Source organism: Garra rufa, chromosome 4, assembly GCF_049309525.1.
Source record: "Garra rufa chromosome 4, GarRuf1.0, whole genome shotgun sequence".
NCBI classification, from domain to species: domain Eukaryota; kingdom Metazoa; phylum Chordata; class Actinopteri; order Cypriniformes; family Cyprinidae; genus Garra; species Garra rufa.
The window spans coordinates 3,335,781-3,356,486 of NC_133364.1; the positions used below are offsets into that span (position 1 = coordinate 3,335,781).

Consider the following 20,706-nt stretch of genomic DNA (forward strand, 5'->3'; position numbering starts at 1 on the left):
TGCTAATATGTTTTTATTATTACCTGTGGTGTTTCATAAAGGAATGAATAAATGAATACAAAAATACATTGGGCTCTTTTAAATGGTTGTGAATATGCATAATCCCAGCTAATGAAAAATGTTCCAAGAACGTTTTGCTAATGTTATAAAAACATGTTCTCTGAACGTTCCTGGTTATGCGAACGTCAAGGGAACATTGCAAGTTATCATTCCACAAAGATTATGGAAACGTTACTTTTAAACGTTCTCTGAACGTTCTGAAACAAGCATTAACATAAAAAAACATTAAATGAATGTCCAATTAAAATGTTTAAATAAAAATGTTCCATGGACAATGTATAAATAATGTTTTTGTGCTAACATTCTGAGAACATTGTTAAAGACCAGATAATGTTAAATGAACGTTCTATTAAGAACGTTTGATTATAACTTTAAGATAACCTTTTTGCAGTCAGGTTTAGTCAGATGGTGAGACTCGAAAATAAAGTGTTGGTGTTTATTAGTGTGGCATTACATTGATATATAAAAGCGTCTCTTTTAAACACACACTGACTTGTTTTTTTTTTACCTGCTTGCAATTATAATGAAGAATGTATTTCGAATGCTCGAGTTGGATCAGACCATTGAAACAGATTCAGAAAATAGCAATCAGGCCGTTTATCAGCTTCGAATGGAAAGCTCCCATCCTCCACAAACAGCACAGAAGTCCTTCACCTTCCCACCTAACCTCTCTCATGCTGATATATGGAGGATGACAGCGCCGCATGACACTATTATTGCATGAAATAAGCTCTCAAAAGAAAACCAATCCAGCTAGAGGACAAAAACATCTATAAAGGAGCGAGTGTTTGTCAGGAGGGTTATAAAGCGCCACTTCAAGGAAATTCAGCGGTACCGTGAGCCGCCCGAATGCAGGTAAAGCCCAGGAGAGCAGCTGCTCGCCGCCCATTAGCCGCGTTACAGCAGCCTGAGCTGCGGCTGTAATGATATGCAGCTTTGAGCTCTTGAGGGCCTCGCATGGCCTCCGCAGGCCTCATGCTAATACAGCAGCACAATTACTGCAAACTCACGGGGGACGAGCACAGGCGCGCTCCTCACGCGTGTTCATGAGCTCATACATGCTTTATGAAAGTAGTGTCAACAACTTTTGTTATACACAAAATATACAAATTTATGCCAGGAACGTTCTCAGAACGTTATCTCAATGTTATGAAGAAGTGATATTGATAATGTGTTTAGTTGTCTGGTCTAATATTCTCAGATTGTTAGCAAAAAATAAATAAATAAATAAATAATGCATCATTCATGGAACTTTTTTTTCTGAAATGTTTCAGTTGGACTTTCCTGTGACGGTTTTTTTATTTAATTTTACTACTTCCTTTGGAACGTTCAGAGAACATTTAAAAGTAACATTCCCATAATGTTTACTAAATCACAAAATGGAATGTTCGCTTAAAATATGTATAACCATTAAAAACTTTTTTTAAAACATTTTAAAATTTGGATTCTTTAAACATTCCGAGAACATTCCAAAACAATGGTTTCATAACTAAATGAGAACGCTAGCGAAACATTCCTAGAACATATTTTTGTACTTAAAGGAGTAGTTCACTTTCAGAACAAAAATTTACAGATAATGTACTCACCCCCTTGTCATCCAAGATGTTCATGTCTTTCTTTCTTCAATCGTAAGGAAATTATGTTTTTTGAGTAAAACATTTCAGGATTTCTCTCCATATAATGGACTTCTATGGTGCCCCCGAGTTTCAACTTCCAAAATGCAGCTTCAAAAGGCTCTAAACGATCACAGCCGAGGAAAAAAGAGTCTTATCTAGCTAAACGATGGGTTATTTTCTAAAAAAAAATTTCAATTTATATAATTTTTAACCTCAAATGCTTGTCTTGTCTAACGTGGCAAGACAAGCTTTTTAGATTAAAAAGTATATACGTTGTAAATGTTTTTAGAAAATAACCGATCATTTTGCTAGATAGGAGCCTTCTTCCTCGTCTGGGATCATTTAGAGCCCTTTAAAGCTGCATTTAAACTGCATGGAAGTTCAAACTCGGGGCACCATAGAAGTCCATTATATGGAGAGAAATCCTGAAATGTTTTCCTCAAAAAACACCATTTCTTTACGACTGAAGAAAGAAAGACATGAACATCTTGGATGACAAGGGCCTGAGTACATTATCTGTAAATTCTTGTTCTGAAAGTGAACTACTCCTTTAAGGCAACACACCACAGGTGAACAGGAGATCTAATAAATATCACCATACTCCTCCAGTTAATCGATTACATAGGAAATGCAAACATTTTTACATTCTACATTTCCAGAACATTTGATAAATCCAGATTCAATACTCCTGTTTCACTTTGTTGACATATTAGAATTTTTATAAGAGGGGATTTTGGATTTCTCTTTTATCATGATTTAAATTAGAAAATACTGTCAACAGCCAGAAAAAAAAATCACTTTCACCATATTTTTAGGTGAATGATTTATGAACAAACTCCTTTAGAAACCCTTTAGAATATAGATAGGATCACAACAGTAAAGTTTGCTGTAAGTGCTGCTGAATTGGAAACTCACTGGCTTTAAAGAGATGTTTTGTAATTGAAATCTACAGACGCAAATAGATAAAGTGCAATAAAATGAACACTTGAATGTGTATTATGAATGTTTTCTTTCCACTAGTCTGAAAGAAAAATGTTATGAAAAGCCAAAAAGCTCAAAATCTTGACCAGTGCATGAAAAAACTATGGTTTTGCATGTTATGCCTTGCCTTAAAAACATCAAAGGTGCCATTTAAATTCTGGCTGGTGTCTAACAGTGTGTGAAATCATCAGGTTTCTCTGCTTGAAGACTAACTTTCACACTCTCAACAAATAACTTTTGAATATGAAAATGAGAAAGAACAATTGGAAAAGTTTTCATCTGCTCTAAACCGCAGTTATCTTCATCCAGAGGGACGATCACAGGAAAAACTTCAGAGGAAATGCAGGCGTGTCTTCCTGTAATTATGTCCAAACAGCAGCGGAACAAATGTTTCTGGTGAAACGAGAAAACAGAAACATGTGACATTTGAAGCAGGCAATTAAAAACAGCAGCAATAAACATAAATACTCTAAAGCAGAGATCCACAAACTTATTTTGTCCACCAAACAACAGATTTTTAGATAATATTTCAATAACTGAACACATTTGGATGTTGATGGCCGTGATAGTGATTTATTTTAATTATTTTTATTTTAGAAATTACATTAATTGTAAATGTTCTTTAAAATGTTATATGTTAGAACAAAATGTTCTTTAAGTATTGTTAATGCAATATTCTCAAAATGTCCTTAAGATATTATTTGTACTTTAATATTTTAAGGTTTTTTGCCTTTATAATCACAACAAAAAAATGGGCATTAGCATATTACAAAAAAAACCCTTTAAATAATGTTATTTAAATAATGATATTTTAAGTGAAAATAAAGTTAGTAAAATGTTTTTTTCTTTAAATAACGTTAGAATAACAAGAAAACTGGAAATTCCAACATCAAAACGACGTTCCCGCAACATTTTTATAACCTAAATTTGTCATCTGGAAAACAAACAAAAATTAGTTGCAAGAGCGGTTTTTCTAACGTTCCTACTAGGTTATGAAAACATTATTTATTTCTTGGTTATATGAATGTTAAGAAAACATTCCATTGCTGCAGACATTATGGGAACTTTTATGAAGGTGAATGATTTATGAACAAACTCCTCTGTAAAAACCTTTAGAATATAGATAGGATCACAACAGTAAAGTTTGCTGCTGAATTGGAAACTCGCTGCCTTTAAAGAGATGTTTTGTAATTGAAATCTACAGACGCAAATAGATAAAGGGCAAAAAATGACACATTGAATGTGCATTATAAATGTTTTCTTTCCACTAGTCTGAAAGCCAAAACGGCCAAAATCTTGACCAGTGCATGAAAAAAAAAAAAAAAAAAAAAAAAAGTTTTGATGAATTTTCCAGTTTTCTTGTTATTCTAATGTTATTTAAAGAAAAAACATTTGACTAACTTTATTTTCACTTAAAATATCACATTATTTGAATGTTATATTTTTAGTTTTCTTTTGTGATTGGGGGATTATGGGAACTTTACTTCTGAATGTTGCAAAACAAGTTGCAACATTTAAAGTATTTTTGTATCATTTGTAACGTTTTTATACTAATTTGATTACTTTGAGTGAACATTCTATTAATGTTACTGGATAAGCATTCATAACTTTCCCTGTTAGCTGTTATCAGTGAGGTGATTCAGTGTGAGAGATGATTCTACTGTAGTCTAGTTCACATAATCAATCCGCTCACCAAACCTGATCAGATGAAGCAGCTGACCTCCTGTTGTCACGCACCTCCTGGGCTCCCATAACGCCATGTTTTCTCCCATCATCCATCACTGCCGTCACGTCCGGCGCGGCGGCCGCAGGGGATTTGTAGATGTGAGCTCTGATTGTGCGTGACAACTTCATTACGAGCCAATCACACCCCCGCTTTCATCATGAGCGATGCGTGTCAGTCTTCTCCAGCATCTGATCTCAGCTTAAACTGTCACACGAAGGCTCCAGATCACACAAATGACACGAATTTACAAAAGTTATACGAAATGCAACTTTTGATTAAAGTTTAATTGACATGTCATGCTAATTAAAGGCGTCATGTGCAGCTGAACGCACGAGGGGAGCGTTCGCTAAGAACAAACCGCAGCCGCTGATTTGTTTGCACACTCTTAGTTGATTCACTAAATGAATTATGCAAATGGGGAAACGGTGCAAACGTGCCAAGAGATCTCTGTAATAACTTAATGACTTCAATTAAATACTTTTAATAATTGAAATCACACCGCAACCCTACTTCAGCACGTGTTGTTTGGCTAAACCAGACTGCGGGTTGTTAAAAACATCTTATTAATGGACTTGCTTTTGACTTCTCAAGACGTCAAATGATCGACTGGTGTGAATTACTTCTTGAGAGTTTGGACTCTCTTTCTGACGGCACCCATTCACCGCAGAGGATCCATTGGTCAGCGAATGATGCAATGCTACTGTTGAAGAAACAAACTCATCTACATCTTTGGATGGCCTGAGAGGGAGCACATTCAGCACATTTTCATTTTTGGGTGACCTAAGAACTTCAACATAATTTGCATTTACATTAAACAAAGCTAAAATCAATGTACATTTCTCAGCCGAAAAGTTTCTGCATTATTCGTTAAGTCTCTGCTTAAAAAGATCTGACTCAGCAGAATGATTCATTCACAAATCGCTACATTTTTGCTCATTATTTGATCCTGCTACCTTGCAAACCATTTTTGTTGATCCAAACCTGATCATTCGAATAACTAGAAATGGTTTAAATTGAGAAATCTGCTGGTGATTTTTATTTTTGTGCACATTGTGCATCAGACAGGCAGTGAATGGACTGTGGGCGTACCATCTAAATGACTGCAAGCAGCAGCCGGCGTGTGTTTGTGTGGAGGATCCGGGCCGACGCTCTCAGCAGACAAAACACTGGATGTAAGACACACTGATGCTCATGATGTTTCTCCGAAGACACGTGCAGACGGCCTCTCCCGCCCACGCCGATCTGAGGGGCACAGGGGGTTAATGAGATGCACACACCAGCCTCCTACAGACGGTCTGTGCGCGTGTCTGTGTCCAGCAGGAGGCAGCGTTCTGGAACACATGCAGACGTTCAGCTCTCCCGCTGCTTTCTCATCATTCCTGTTCTGACAGAAACAGAAACAGTTTGTGCTTCTCAGCGCAGTTGGGTTCCTCTCGCGGACCTCTGACTGCCCAATAGACTAGCAGGATGAATTCAGAATACTATTACATGCTATTTTTAAAAACATGCGGCAGAAAGAGTAAGAGCAGAATGCTAGTATGCTATTCTGAATTCAGCGCTAGTGTACTGGTCACTACAGAGCACAGTATACACTGAATACTGCATATACTGACACCACTGTGATTGTAGACAATTTGAACTGGCCTCATATTTGATGAAGTTCGCCTCACTGATTTTGTTATTTTCCTGTTTATTCCTGTTTATCACATTGGATGCATTGTAACATTTGTCACTAGCATTTAATATATTCTGCTAGTGTATTTTGTGTTTTATACAATACAGAATATTTCAAAGCAGATTCACAGTATTAAACAGGAAAATAACAGAATCAGGGAGGCATTTTGGAAACAAAAACCGGCATTTTGATTTTTAAACCAAATTTTTTGTAAATATTTCACAACTTTTATGATTATGTTTACTAGATAATGGATGGATGGACAGACTATTGATGGATAGGTAGATAGATAGAAGACAGATGATTGATAGATCAATAGATAGATAAATAGATAGACGACTGATAGATAGATAGATAGATAGATAGATAGATAGATAGATAGATAGATAGATAGATAGATAGATAGATAGATAGATAGACAGACAGACAGATGATTGATCGATCAATAGATAAATAAATAAACAGACAGAATATAGATAGATTCTGTTCCGACTGACCAATAGAAACACAGCTAATATACAGACTTCCTGTTTACATCCTTCCTCATTATCATCATCATCAGCACATAAAGGACATTGTCATTATCTACATTATATCAATTACATCTAATAATCTTAAAAGTGTCCTGCGAGATCTTTTGAATCGCTGCTGATTATATAATTTATAATGCTGAATAATTGAGTCATTATTGTCATTGTTCTCAGCCGACTTTAGTGAACACACACAAACCTAGTGTGTTAATGTGGTTATTCAGAGAAGGAAAGGGACATTTGGAGAACGTGGACTGAAAAAGCTGTGAAATATATACAGACAGTGGACACACACACACACACACACACACACACACACACACGCACACACACACACACACACACACACACACACACACGCACTCACCTTAGGTAAGTTCTTCTCCATCAGGTTTTATGTCGGGAACAACTTTCCAGGCTGAAGCAAAGGAGAGCATCCACCTGTGGGACACAAACACAAACTGCTCAACCTCATATGACCCTCATCTCACTCACTTACTAGACGTGGTGTGTGGATTCTAGTGTGCTTAATAGACAGCAGGGTCCCTCACTGATTCTGATAAAATCATTCTGATAAATAATATGTTTCTTTCTGGAGCCGCTGAGATTAGAGCGGGAGACGCTTGCGACGCAATAACGCGTTCAGGCAGATGTCTAGAGGTCTAATGGCTGTTATCGCACGGGTCCTTTGGGCTTCCAGGTTCATCCCGCATATAGATGATATATGGTGTTCAGCAGACAAACAATCAGAAGAGTCCTGCTTCAGCTTTAGCTGTAAACACACACACAAACCTTTGTTTTTCTGTCATTTTCCATTGACTTTCATATTTTCTATTCTCTAAACTCTCACACCAACCTCACTGCATTTTCACATCATCATTAAGGCATTTTTTAGTTGTTTATCATGCTGTTTTCCTCGTGGAGAGCTTTAGCTGTTGGCAATTTCAGATTCGATTGCCTTTGTGGGAGTTGAATTTTTAAAATGTTCATTTTTGGGAATAAAAATAGTAGGTGTTTTTTAGAGAGGAAAATAAAAACATCATTTACTCATCCTAATGCTTATTCTTCTCTGAAACGATAGATAGATAGATAGATAGATAGATAGATAGATAGATAGATAGATAGATAGATAGATAGATCTTGTGTTGTGTAAAGGCTGTGCAACACACACACGCACACACACACACACACACACACACACACACACACACACACACACACACACACACACACACACACACACACATACTCACCTTCTAATTAAAACATGAATATTTCTGCATGAGTTGATTCTTATTAAGCTAAAGAAGCAGCTCCAGTATAATGAGTGTTCAAACTCCTCTCAAATTAACTAAACAGCACAGCAATTACACAAACAGGAACAGGAACAAGTCATTTACACACATTCAGCTGCTCTCTCTCTATTGTTCTTCTACCTCATGAGGATTTAATTCATGCAGACAGACACTCTGTAGTTCAGAGGAAACGCCAGTATGTGTGTGTATATATAACCTATATATGGAGACTACTGTATATTTCTGTGGTTGTTAATGCTATTTTTGGGTTTAATCAGTTTAAATAACAAACATATGCATATTTAACACAATAACAATAGAATATGGTATTGTGAGATGATTATTTGTCATTTTGTTGATGAACTTTTTAATCAGCTCGTACTGATACGGAGCAGAAGTAGCAACATAACCAAGTGCCATCTCACACAGGATACACACTTCATACTTGCGTTTTTCTTGGTCAGACTAATGTTACTAAGTTTTAAAGCGGCAAAAACAGCAGTTGTGTTATTTTCACACACACTCCTCCTTCAGTCCAGTATAAAAGCATCTAGTGCCTGAGATCTGAATGGATGCTGGTGTTTGAATCCAGCAGCCCCAACGCCGGACTGTTAAAAGGAGAAATATTTGGCACTGCTACACTGAAAAACTGCACCACACGCTTTGATAATGTCAGTCAGAGTCATAATGGGTCATATTTCTTCAGATTTGAAGCCTACGGTGTACTAAAATATAGTTACAGAGAACCTACATACTACCAAGTTGAACTTGCTGTCCTAAGTGAGAGTCATATTGTTCATGCTGCTTCTATAGTGTGACTCAACACAAAGTTCATAAAAGAAATCTACTATACAATACTAATGCACCTTCATTACTGGACAAGATAATTCACATTATCTTGTAATATCTCTGTGTGTTTCAGGCTCTCCACCCAAACCCGCAGTGAGCGTCTTTACAAATTTGAACAGTTTAAAATGTTTTTAATTTTTTTCTTAGCCTCCATCAACGCACAAAATTATTTCTGTCTACGTCCTGCTGAAGAATAACATGGGTGATCACACCTGTTTCTGTTTTCATCAGACTTTAGATCCCATCGTAGAATCAACCTTATTCAAATTGTATATCGAAACTGTTTATCTTGAGTGTTTTTCATAGCTTTTACTGTAAACTCCATTTTTACACATCAAACATAAAGCTAATAAACATAATTACAAGAAGGGACTGGACTATAATGAGTGGATGAAGTGGTTTAATAAAATGAAAAACAGGAGGTAGAAATGTTTCTGGTTTGAGATGAGCAGATTTCTGAAATGGAAACAGAACATTTCTTACTTTAGTGGTCAAATGTCATTGAAATCTCATTTGTTATTGTCTATGAATTAATAAAATGGGGAGAGTACATTTTGGAATGTTTTTGTTTTTTAATTGTTGTGGATTACATATGTTTTTGCTAAAATGAATAATGCTTATGATGTCCAGTTTGATTATTAGGATTTTAGGTCTGGTTTTAATACAATTTATTATTTTCTATCCAAAAATGATTTGCATTTGTATATTCTACTGTAAGGTGAATGTAAATGATGGAAACATTGGTGATGTTCCTCCTCACTGGATCTCTGATACAAGGTCTCATTCTCATAGATTATTCCTCTTTTTAACAAGCTGAATTATTATAATGAAAGTGCTTCGTGTTACCTTTATGAGATTTAAGAACAATAAGTGGTACACAAGTTTGTTCTGCATATTGACTTTGTATGATTACTTCCTTTTGTTTGCTTGTTTCAGCTGGTTTTTGTGGCTTCAATATCAGTCTGCCTCAGACAGTTGAAGGTCTACAAGGATCTTGTGTTTTCATACCCTGCACATTTGATATTGATCAACAATATGAATATTTACTCACTGACAGTGCAAAAAGAATGTGGTATAAAGACGGACGCCATGCAGTTAAAGTGTTTGACTCCAGCAGCCCCAACACTGGACTGTTAAAAGGAGAAATATTTGGCTCTGCTACACAGAAAAACTGCACCACACGCTTTGATAATGCCAGTCATAATATTTCATATTTCTTCAGACTTGAAGCCAGTGGAAAAATGCGTTTTAGCTTAAGAAAACCTACATATTCCCAAGTTCAAATTGCCATCTTAGGTGAGTGTCACATTGTTCATGATGATTCTATAGTGTGACTTAACACAAATAAAAATAAAAGTCTACCACTGTATAATAGCAAAGTCCCTTTAAGGCAAGTCATGTCACTCGGCGGCCATCTTTGAAACGCCTCTCGGGCATACAAGTGCAGCTCCTATCTGTTTGAATGGGGAAACATCAAAGTCTCCAAAACTGTTCACCAAGCTTACGATTAAATTTCATATTTTAAATTTTCAAAGAAATCCAACAAGAACTGCCTCATAAATATGGTTCCTTGTGCTCCAATAGCGTGAAAAAACGCTTATTTTTCCGGCTAGATGAGCCAGTGCGCATGCGCAGTACTGAGCGCACGTCTTAGAGCGCCGATTGTTTCTATAGCAACCGGGACTTCTAACGGCAGCTGCAGTGACGCGCTGACTTTACTAATCAACTATTGGCACTTTCACTAAGAAGGCGGGGCTTCGCGGCCATAATGAGCGTTGCATTTTTCCCCATTCAAAACTACACGAGTGACATGTCTTGGGTATTCTATAGTCTTTGATAATAGTGATGTACCTTCGTAATCGGATATTAGAATTCACATTATCTTGTAATATTTCTACATGTTTCAGGATCTCCACCCAAACCCACAGTGAGATTGTTTAGGGATCAGCAGCAGATGATTGAGGGAAGTTCAGTGAGTCTGCGCTGCTCTACTAAGATCTTCTGTCCGTCTCGTCCACCATCTCTCACATGGAGCTCGTCTCTCAATGAGAACGTCACAGGACGGCAGTATCAGAGCCAAACTGAGCTCATCTCTGATCTGAACTTCACTGTTTCTCACCGTCATCATGGAGTCACTTTCACCTGCAATGCAACACATCAGCTACAGCAGCAGATCACAACACAAGAGTCCCGAATGCTACGAGTTCAGTGTAAGACAAGAATCATACAAAGCTGAATGATCATCTGAAATTAGTAAATCAAAGTAATCACCTGAATGTTTTTATCTTCCATTAGACGCTCCTAAAAACACATCGGTGAGGATAAATCCAGCTGGTTTAGTTCTGGAGGGTCGTTCAGTGACTCTGAGCTGCAGCAGTGATGCAAACCCAGCAGTGAACTACACCTGGTACAGAGACACTGAAGAACTCCTGAATCCAGTTCAGACCGGACCAGACCTGACCATCATCAAGACCAACCCCACACACAGAGGACGATACTACTGTACAGCTGAGAACAAACATGGCTCACAGAACACATCAGTGCTGCTGGACGTCCAACAGACAAATTTCTGTCTAAGACCTGCTGACGATTCTCAGGAATTGTCCCATCATTCAAATCCCCTGTGATTCAAGCTCTTATACTGTATCGACAATACAATACAATACAATTCTCAGTTTAATCAATTGTGTAGTGATAACATGCTGTCATCAGTTCAGAGTAGGGGTGTGACGAGACACTTATCTCATGAGACGAGACACGAGATTGGGTTCATGAGAACGAGACGAGATTTTTTAACTTTTTTTAAAAGAAATCCTCAATGATGAAGTATATAGGGGAAAATTGTATTTTATTCAACAACAAAAAAAACAAAACAAAAAGAAAATTAGGTGCATTTTGATATGAACTTGTACTTCATGAAATTAAACTTATATTTTAATGAATTGTACGCTGTAATAAACATGTAAACTAATACGGCATGATTCTGGGTAAACTGAAGAACTATTTTCTTTTCTAAACCGGAGATCACGATTCTGAAGAAAAAAAGGATTAGAAATCTACAAATTTACGTAATTTAGTAGTGGTTCTGACAAAATTGCTTAAGTCTAAATTTTAATAAATAAAAAAATGAAAGGAGCCAGTTGTTTGATTATTAAAGACTTTCACTATTGGAATGTCTTGAATGTATAATTCAATGACAAATACTTTTTTAAACGTGCAGTTGTCGCCAGCTCTAGGCGAAGAGGATAAACGTTGCTCTACAGACGTGTTAGAAGATACTTTCGTTTTTATCGCTGCTGCAGACAATAGATGTGTATACCCAAACAATAAGCTTTTATCCCAGTACTTATGTTATTTAAATGTCTGTAACAAAGAAATATTGATGATTATGTGGTTAAAAAGACAGTTCCTTTCACGAAACAACAGCAGTAAGAATGCAGGTTTGAATGTCTTCGATAACTTTCACATCATAAGCGTCAGTGGAGTGCGTGAAACAGTTTTAATAGACACCGCTGAATCGTTGTCATTCATGAATAAGATCGCATGGGTGTTTGAATAGAGATCGTGCCATTTTAACTATTAGTCATGCAGCTCTAATGTAAACACTGCTAAATGTTTTGCCATGATATTGTCACGTTTTCACGAGACCAGTCAGATCTCACGGGACACATAAGAATATGAAGATTAAAAATACACCAGTCAACATGGTGCAAAAACGAATTATAATTTTCAATTATACTGTAATGTTGAAAGGACATAATTAATATGTAAAACAGAGAAAATTCATTTAATAGAGACACCAGTTACAGTATTGATATCAATACTTAATAATAGGCTACTTGGTAAAAAGATGCCGTTAGACACATATTTAAAATATAGGCCTACTGTATGTTGTTTCTACTTTAATTTGGAAGTATATATAAATACATATATAAATACGCAATTAATCATGATTAATTACAGAAAAATGTGTGATTTTTTATTGATTGACACTATGGCACTAATGTTAACCTTTTATAGATGTTAGTGTTGGTAGTATTAGTTCATTTTAGTGAATATGTATTTCAATGTAATTGGCCCCCCTAGAAAGAGATTGGGACGGCCCCCACCCCCTTGGCCCCCTTCAAATTTTCAGTCTGATAATCCAGCCCTCAAATGAATCTAATTGAATAGCCCTGGTGTAGATGTTTCTTTTTTCCTGTCCTGGATTGCGTTTCAAATGTGATTCAACACCTTTTTGTGAATATCTAAAAGCTTTGAATTATTTCTACATCAGCATGAAAACTGAACACTGAATCTTACAACAAGTGTTGTCTATTCAATAAGCTTCATACTTCTGTATTTAATAGGTCAGGCTATTGTAATTTTAATTTCTGACTGAAGAAAATAGGAAGTAATAGAAACTCTAAAACAAGCTAAAATGTGTTTTTCCACACGACCCCCCTCCCTCGTTCCAGTATAAAGGCATCACAGCAGAGCTTAGTTTCTCTCGTCTTCAACACTTCTCTGGTAAGTCATTCACACACTACGCTGTAAACCTTCAGTTTTGAGACTTTATATTCTTGACATTTAAATTATGTGAAACAGTTTCAGGACTTTAGCACATAAAAGCTCTATAACTGCGACAGACAAGATGTAACTGCGCTATTGTCAATTATTATAATGATATATTTAATTGTGTTTTTATTTGTGTTTGTATATTCAGCTGTAAGGTGAATAGAAATGATGGAAACATTGGTGATGTTCCTCCTCACTGGATCTCTGATACAAGGTCTCTTTCCTATAGATTATTCCTCTATTTAACAAGCTGAATTATTATTATGAAAACACTTTCATGTGCCATTTGTGAGATTAAATAGCAATACGCATATTTAATTTGTGTGATTACTTTTTGTGTTTTAGGTGTTTTTTGTGGCTTCAATATCAATCTGCCACAGAGAGTAGAAGCTCTACAAGGATCTTGTGTTTTCATACCCTGCACATTTGATGTTGATCAACGATATGAATATTTACTCACTGATAGTGCAAAGAGAATGTGGTATAAAGACGGACGCTCTTCAGTTAAAGTGTTTGACTCCAGCAGCCCCAACACTGGACTGTTCAAAGGACAAATATTTGGCTCTGCTACACAGAAAAACTGCACCACACGCTTTGATAATGTCAATCAGAGTCATGATGGGTCATATTTCTTCAGAGTTGAAGCCAACGGTAGACTGAAACTTACCTACAGAAAACCTACATACTCCCAAATTCAAATTGCTGTCTTAAGTGAGTGTCAGATTTTTCATAATGGTTCTATATTGTACTCGACACAAATTAAAATAAAAAATCTACTACTGTACAATATGTACCTTCATTATTGGATATTAAAATCCAGATTATCTTGTAATATGTGTGTTTCAGGCTCTCCACCCAAACCCGCAGTGAGTGTTTTTAAGGATCAGCAGGAGGTGAAGGAGATGATGGAGGTGATGGAGGGAAGTTCAGTGAGTCTGCGCTGCTCTACTAAGATCTTCTGTCTGTCTCATCCACCATCTCTCACATGGAGCTCGTCTCTCAATGAGAACATCACAGGACGGCAGTATCAGAGCCAAACTGAGCTCATCTCTGATCTGAACTTCACTGTTTCTCACCGTCATCATGGAGTCACTTTCACCTGCTCTGCAACACATCAGCTACAGGAGCCATTCACAACTCAGCGCTCCCGTGTGCTACGAGTTCAGTGTAAGACAGGAATTATTTTAATCTATTCTGATTTATCATCTATAATTAGTGCTGTAAATCATATCAGAAACACCTGAATGTTTTTCTCATCCACCAGATGCTCCTAAACGCACATCCTTGTCTGTAGCTGGTTTGGTTCTGGAGGGTCGTTCAGTGACTCTGAGCTGCAGCAGTGATGCAAACCCAGCAGTGAACTACACCTGGTACAGAGACACTGAAGGACTCCTGAATCCAGTTCAGACCGGACCAGACCTGACCATCACCAACACTACTGGACGATACTACTGTACAGCTGAGAACAAACACGGCACACAGAACACATCAGTGCTGCTGGACGTCCAACAGAATCATTTCTGTCTACGAGCTGATGATTAACATCTAAAGGTGATCACACCTGTGTCTGTTTTCATCAGGCTTTGGATTTCATCCTAAAATCAACATGATTCAAATCATATTTCAAAACGTTTTTCTTTGGCTTATGGTGTTCTATTTATCTTGAGTGTCTTTCATAAGTTTTACTGTAAAATCAGTTTCCGCACATGAAACATGAAGCTAATAAACATGATTACCAAGAGGCATGGACTGCAGGGGAATGATTGAAAAGGTGTTATGCTGCGTTCACACCAAACGCGAATATGCGTCTGGCGCGAGTGATTTCAATGTTAAGTCAATGGTAAGACGCGTCTACGCGCGTCTGGAGTTCTTGCGGCGCGAATTGGCGTTTAGCGCGGCGCGGTAGACGCGAATTCGCCTCATTCGCGCGTCTAGTTCGCGCGAATGGCGCGAATTGAGCGTCTGGCGCGTTACGCGCGAATTGTGCTTTTTGTGCATCACGCGTTTGACGCGAATTCGCGTCTGCCGCCCGAGTTGAAAAATCTGAACTTCTGCGTCAATTCGCGCCGCGTTAACCAATCAGGAGCCTGCTTGATGCTGTGGCGGCAGGCCCGCCCGGAGTCACTCATTCAAATATGAAACATGAATACTAAATGCCTAGTGCGGTTCTAATGCACAACAAAGCAAGTGTTTTATCACATATATGACACATATTCATTTTGTATTGAATGCTATTTATTCCATATCTAAATCTTAATTATATGAAACATTATTATAGTGTAGTGTGTCTACACTATAATAACAGAACAATAATAACTATAATAGTGTATACTTTAGTGTGTCTGGACAGTGTTGTGTGAGGAAAATAAAGAAATCACAGGACAGGTTAAATACTTTTGGAGGCTGGCTCCATTTATCATCAAAACAAAAATAAATAACAGATTTTACAGTAATAACCTGAACAAAAAATGGCACAGACCTATAGAATTATTATACATCAAAAGAGGAATGACATAAACGAGTAGTTCACTTTTAAAATGAAAATTCTGTCATCATATACTGCTCCAACGCACAGAGGGAAGTTCCACCGATCCTGAAATCCCCTCGGTCCGATGCGGGAAAGCAGGTCATCGAACTGGGCGCGAGACAGGCGGAAGTACCGCTGAAAGCGGCCGTCATCCAGGCGCAGCTCCTGGAGCAAGTGATGAAACTCGCCGAACTGGGTTCGCCTCCGAAGGGTCTGGTGGACCCAAATACGGCGACGATGATCCCTACGCCGCTGTTCTGCTCTCCAGAGCAAATACAGACCGGTGACTCTCTCGATAAATGACCGATCAACAACAGAATCTTGTAAAAAGATGGCCGCCAACGGGGTTTGAAACTTTTGCCTCTGACGCGCGTGACGCGCGTAAATTTCGCTTCAAACTTTTGTTTTTACGCGCGTCGATTTCGCTCTTGACGCGCGAATGAACACAAAGTGGTCACGCGAATAACTAGACGCGGCAGGCGCGAATTTAGACGCATATTCGCGTTTGGTGTGAACGCAGCATTAAAAATGAAAAACAGGAGGATGAAATGTTTTCTGTCTCTGGTTTGAGTTTAGCAGATTTCTGAATTGAGTGGTCAAATGTCAGTGAAATCTCATTTGTTATTATCTATGAATTAATAAAATGGAGAGAGTAGATTTTGGAGTGTTTGTTTTTTAATTGTTGTTGGTTCCATACACGATTATTAAAATTAATTAATATTATGATGTTCAGGCTGATTATTAGGATTTTTGGGGGTTGCATGCATGACACTGATTATCAGACGTTTGTTTGCAGCACTGAGTAAAAAAAGCCTTTTGAAAATGTTTTTAGTCAAAATGGCTGAAAAAAAAATCTAATTCAATTACTAGAAATATGATTTAATGGTTTATTACTTTTGACCAATAGGTGGCACTATAAACAAATTGATGTGGGGTGGTCAGTGTAAGATGACAATGACACACATAAAGTGTCAGTATGTCAAAACTTTTCTGACATTCAGCCTCAGGTGTAGCTTGGAATCATGCCATCAAATTTGTTAATGCAGTAAACAAAAACAATTTTGTCTGTCAGCACAAAATGAGCATAGTCTAAAGATGACCTGAGTCAAATTTGGTGAAAATCAGAACAATAGTCTTGGAGGAGTTTGAAATTCGGCTGATTATGGCTAAATTGGTATCGATGTTCTCAGCGTGACCCAAGGATTCTATCAAGGCGAGTCTTATTACAAAAGGCAAAACTAATCAAAAGCTATTAGCGTATTTGAAAAAAAATGTATCACAGGGGGCCCTGAAAAGTTGGTCATGTTTGACAATCACTAAACAGCTGCCATGAAAAGACACTTCTTGTTTGATATCAAACAAGAAATCTAAAATAATCAGGATGTTCAGTTTGATTATTAGGATTTTTGGTCTGGTTTTAATAAAATTACCAAGAATCACATTATGACAACAGTTAATAGTGACCACTGTAAATAGCAAGCGGTTCAAATGAAAAAAGCAATTACTTTTTTATCGTATTTAGGGTTTTTTAGAATTATTTACTTCATCAGAATGATACGTAACCTGGTAAAGGTTTGGCACTTGCTATGTGAACAGCAAAAAAATAAAACAATAATATTTTTGACTACCACACAAGCAGAACCAAAGTGTTAATCAGCTCGTATTGATTTAAAGTATAAGTTTTTGCCAAAAAACCTAGTGAGCAGCATCACATAACCACAGACGCCTCAAGCAAAGATGCACACACTGCTGTATTATTCTCAGTTCTCTAATGTCTGACTAAAAGGGAAGTGGTAATAACTCTAATACTAGTTAAGATGTGTTTTTCCATACACACCTATGAGAGGATTTTTGTAGTTTTCAACTCTCTTCTCTGCTAAGTCATTTACACACAACACAGTAAAACGTACATTTACTGCCGTAGTTTAGAGATTTTTAGCTGTTTAGAAACTTGTTCAACTTGGTTTTGTTTTTAATCTCTCTAAACAAAATAATTTGTTATAGTAATGTTCTGTATTTTTGAGATTTTAGGCAAGATAGTAGAGATAATATAGGTTTACACTAGCATGAGGCTCTAAATTCACAAGTCACAAAATGATATAATTTTGCTTTATTGTTAATTCTGTATTATAATATATTGTTTGTAAATTCTGCTGTAAGGTGAATGTAAATGATGGACTAACTGAAACGCCTCAATAGGACATTGCATTTCAGAAACCAACAGATATTGGCTACAATGCTCAACACTTCTAACAGAGCGCAAACACAAATACACATTGGATTCTGCCATCCAGCATTTCGTTTTTAAAGTTTAAAGTTAGTTTGCTGGTTCCCGATGCCTACTTCTCTGATTCATGAACTTTGTTACATACATATATACATTTTATTAAAATCTTCTGGCGACCCATTTTCTAAGACCCAGGGTTTGCAAACCACTGCCATAGAAGAACCATTTTGGTTCCCCAAAGAACCTTCCAATGAACAGTTCCTAAAAGAACCATTTTAAAGAATCTTTATTTTTACATTTTTAAAAATCTAAAGAACCTTTTTTGACTACAAGAAACATTTTCTGCATTTGAAAGGTTCCATGGATCTTCAAGGTTCTTCATACAACCATTGATGCCAATAAAGAACTTTATTTTTGAGAGCATAGATACAGTTGGCCCTTACTTCTACACACAGCTCTGGCAGCAAACATTTTTCAGGTCTACAGCTTATAAAGTGGTTAAAGGATAATAAATGGATCATATCTATTACATAAACCTAATTTTGTACCACAAAATCCTCTAAAAACCCAATATATTAAATAAAAATATTATTGAACTGATATAGTACATCCATTTCACTGACATGATATTTTTTGACTGCCATGTGAGCAGCGCCAGAGTTTTAATCAGCTTATACTGATTTAAAGTAGACGTTTATGCAACAAAACTAAGTGAGCAGCATCACCTAACCACAGAGGCCTCATGCAGGATACACACACTGCAGTATTCTGCTCAGCTCTCTAATGCTTTGGTCTGACTAAAAGGGAAGTGGTAAGAACTCTAATACCAGTTCAAATGTGTTATTTCCATACACACCTACGAGAGGATTTCTGACGTCTTCTACTCTCTTCTCTGGTAAGTCATTTACACGCAACAATAAATTTTACATATATTGCTGTAGATTTGAGATTTTTAATCTAAACTAAGTGATTTGTTCTAGTAATGTTCTGTATTTTTGACATTTATGATTTTATATGTAGAACAGTTTTAGGAAATAATATTTTATTTAAATTTTATTTGTGTTTATATTCTGCTGTAAGGTGAATGTAAATGATGGAAACACTGGTGATCTTCCTCCTCACTGGATCTCTGACACAAGGTCTCATTCTAATTGATTATTCTTTTTTTAACAAGCTGAATTATTAAGGCGGCATATAACCAATGTAAGATTACAAAGCAATATGTGCTGCAGAAGTTTGTTTTGCAATAATTTCATCATTTTCTTTATTGTTTTAGGTGTTTTTTGTGGCTTCAACATCAGTCTGCCAAAGAGAGTTGAAGCTCTACAAGGATCGTGTGTTTTCATCCCCTGCACATTTGATATCGATCAACAATATGAAAAGGACCTCACTGATAGAGCACACAGAATATGGTTTAAAGAAGGAAACCCTCACATTATGGTGTTTAACTCCAGCACACCCAACGATAGACTGTTTAAAGGAGAAATATTTGGCTCTGCTACACAGAAAAACTGCAGCACACGCTTCGATAATGTCAGCCAGAGTCATAACGGGTCATATTTCTTCAGACTTGAAGCCAGGGGTAAACTGCGACTAAGATACATAAAACCTGCATACTCCCATGTTGAGATTGCCATCGTAGGTGAGTGTCATATTCAGGGTATATACAGCAATCCTTAAGTTAATTTTACTACTTTTTAATACCTTTTTTACTACCTTCAGATTTTTTTTTAAAACCATCACGACACTGAATTCCAAGTGTTAATCAGCGACCTTTCCATTATTTACACAGATTTTGACATATATAACATACAAAAAAAGAATAGATTTAGAGACTGATGTTGACAACATATTGCACATATTTATTTCACTTAGTAAATAAAAAATAAAAAAACTACATAAAATGTGCAATGGAGAGAATGGATAGTTCCAGCACACTGGCTGGCATTCACTGCAAGTTGCTGATTCTCCATTATGATATATTCACATTAAAATGCTTGATCTGTAGAGAAAAGGCTGTGCATCTTTCAGTGCGCAAAACCATGATAATATGAAACGCTTCAAAACAGAGCGCACAAAGCGCGTATGCGCATCGCGGGTGCAGAATGATGTGCTCAAAGCAACATGGAGACACAGCCAGTGCGCATTTAAAAGTTCACGGCACAAAGCGAAGAAATGTCGAGCGCACAAATCCTAGTGTATATCTGTCCAACAGTTTATTTATCAATTGTTTCTTCAAGAGTTTTAAATTCCAGTTATTGTGCGTTTGATGCCGATTCATAGTCCTTGTGTTTGTGACAGGCACACGGTAGCGAGTCGTTTAAAACAGCAACAAACTCCAACAAAATAAAGTCATTTTATGCAAATCCACAGCCTTTTCTCTACAGATCAAGCATTTTAATGTGAATATATCATATTGGAGAGTTTTACCGTGCATCCTGCTGTAACCAGAAGAGGTGCGCGCGCTGTTTGAATAACGTTACTGAATGGAGAATGATTGACAGTCGCAGAGGAGGCCCATATTTAAACGAACTAACGCGAACGCAGATAGAATTTCAATCAGAATAGGACACCTGATAGTCTGAAAAAATAATACCTAATTTGGAAAAAATAATATCTTTGAGACCACATTTAATACTTTTAATGGCCTTAAATTTGACAAT

At 36.9% G+C, this 20,706-nt stretch overlaps 1 protein-coding gene and 1 long non-coding RNA gene across 3 annotated transcripts in view; one reads left to right on the forward strand and one right to left on the reverse strand.

Moving 5' to 3' along the window:
* Positions 1 to 4,356: 4,356 nt before the first annotated feature.
* LOC141333725 (uncharacterized) overlaps positions 4,357 to 20,706 on the reverse strand; it is a 33,361-nt gene continuing 17,011 nt past the window's right edge. Inside the window, exons 5-6 of one of the 2 annotated variants that reach the window (XR_012355426.1) lie at positions 6,956 to 7,029; positions 4,357 to 5,762 (exon numbers count right to left, since the gene is read on the reverse strand). This is a non-coding gene — a long non-coding RNA (uncharacterized lncRNA). Of the gene's footprint in view, positions 5,768 to 6,955; positions 7,030 to 20,706 lie in introns of both variants that reach the window. The other variant, XR_012355425.1, reaches the window with a different exon arrangement.
* Positions 9,702 to 15,052, forward strand: LOC141333081 (B-cell receptor CD22-like). The gene is made up of 7 exons (XM_073838009.1): positions 9,702 to 10,028; positions 10,640 to 10,942; positions 11,028 to 11,355; positions 13,438 to 13,503; positions 13,756 to 13,940; positions 14,136 to 14,456; positions 14,554 to 15,052. The coding sequence occupies exons 1-7, from the start codon at positions 9,800 to 9,802 to the stop codon at positions 14,829 to 14,831; spliced, it is 1,710 nt and encodes a 569-aa protein (XP_073694110.1). The 5' UTR covers positions 9,702 to 9,799; the 3' UTR covers positions 14,832 to 15,052.

Bases quoted from the DNA above. Each gene is read 5' to 3' on its own strand.
- LOC141333081 (XM_073838009.1), top strand. From the start codon at position 9,800: ATGTGGTATAAAGACGGACGCCATGCAGTTAAAGTGTTTGACTCCAGC. The intron at 10,943-11,027 runs GTAAGACAAGAA...ATCTTCCATTAG, and splicing joins CCGAATGCTACGAGTTCAGT to ACGCTCCTAAAAACACATCG. The intron at 13,941-14,135 runs GTAGACTGAAAC...TGTGTGTTTCAG, and splicing joins CTTCAGAGTTGAAGCCAACG to GCTCTCCACCCAAACCCGCA.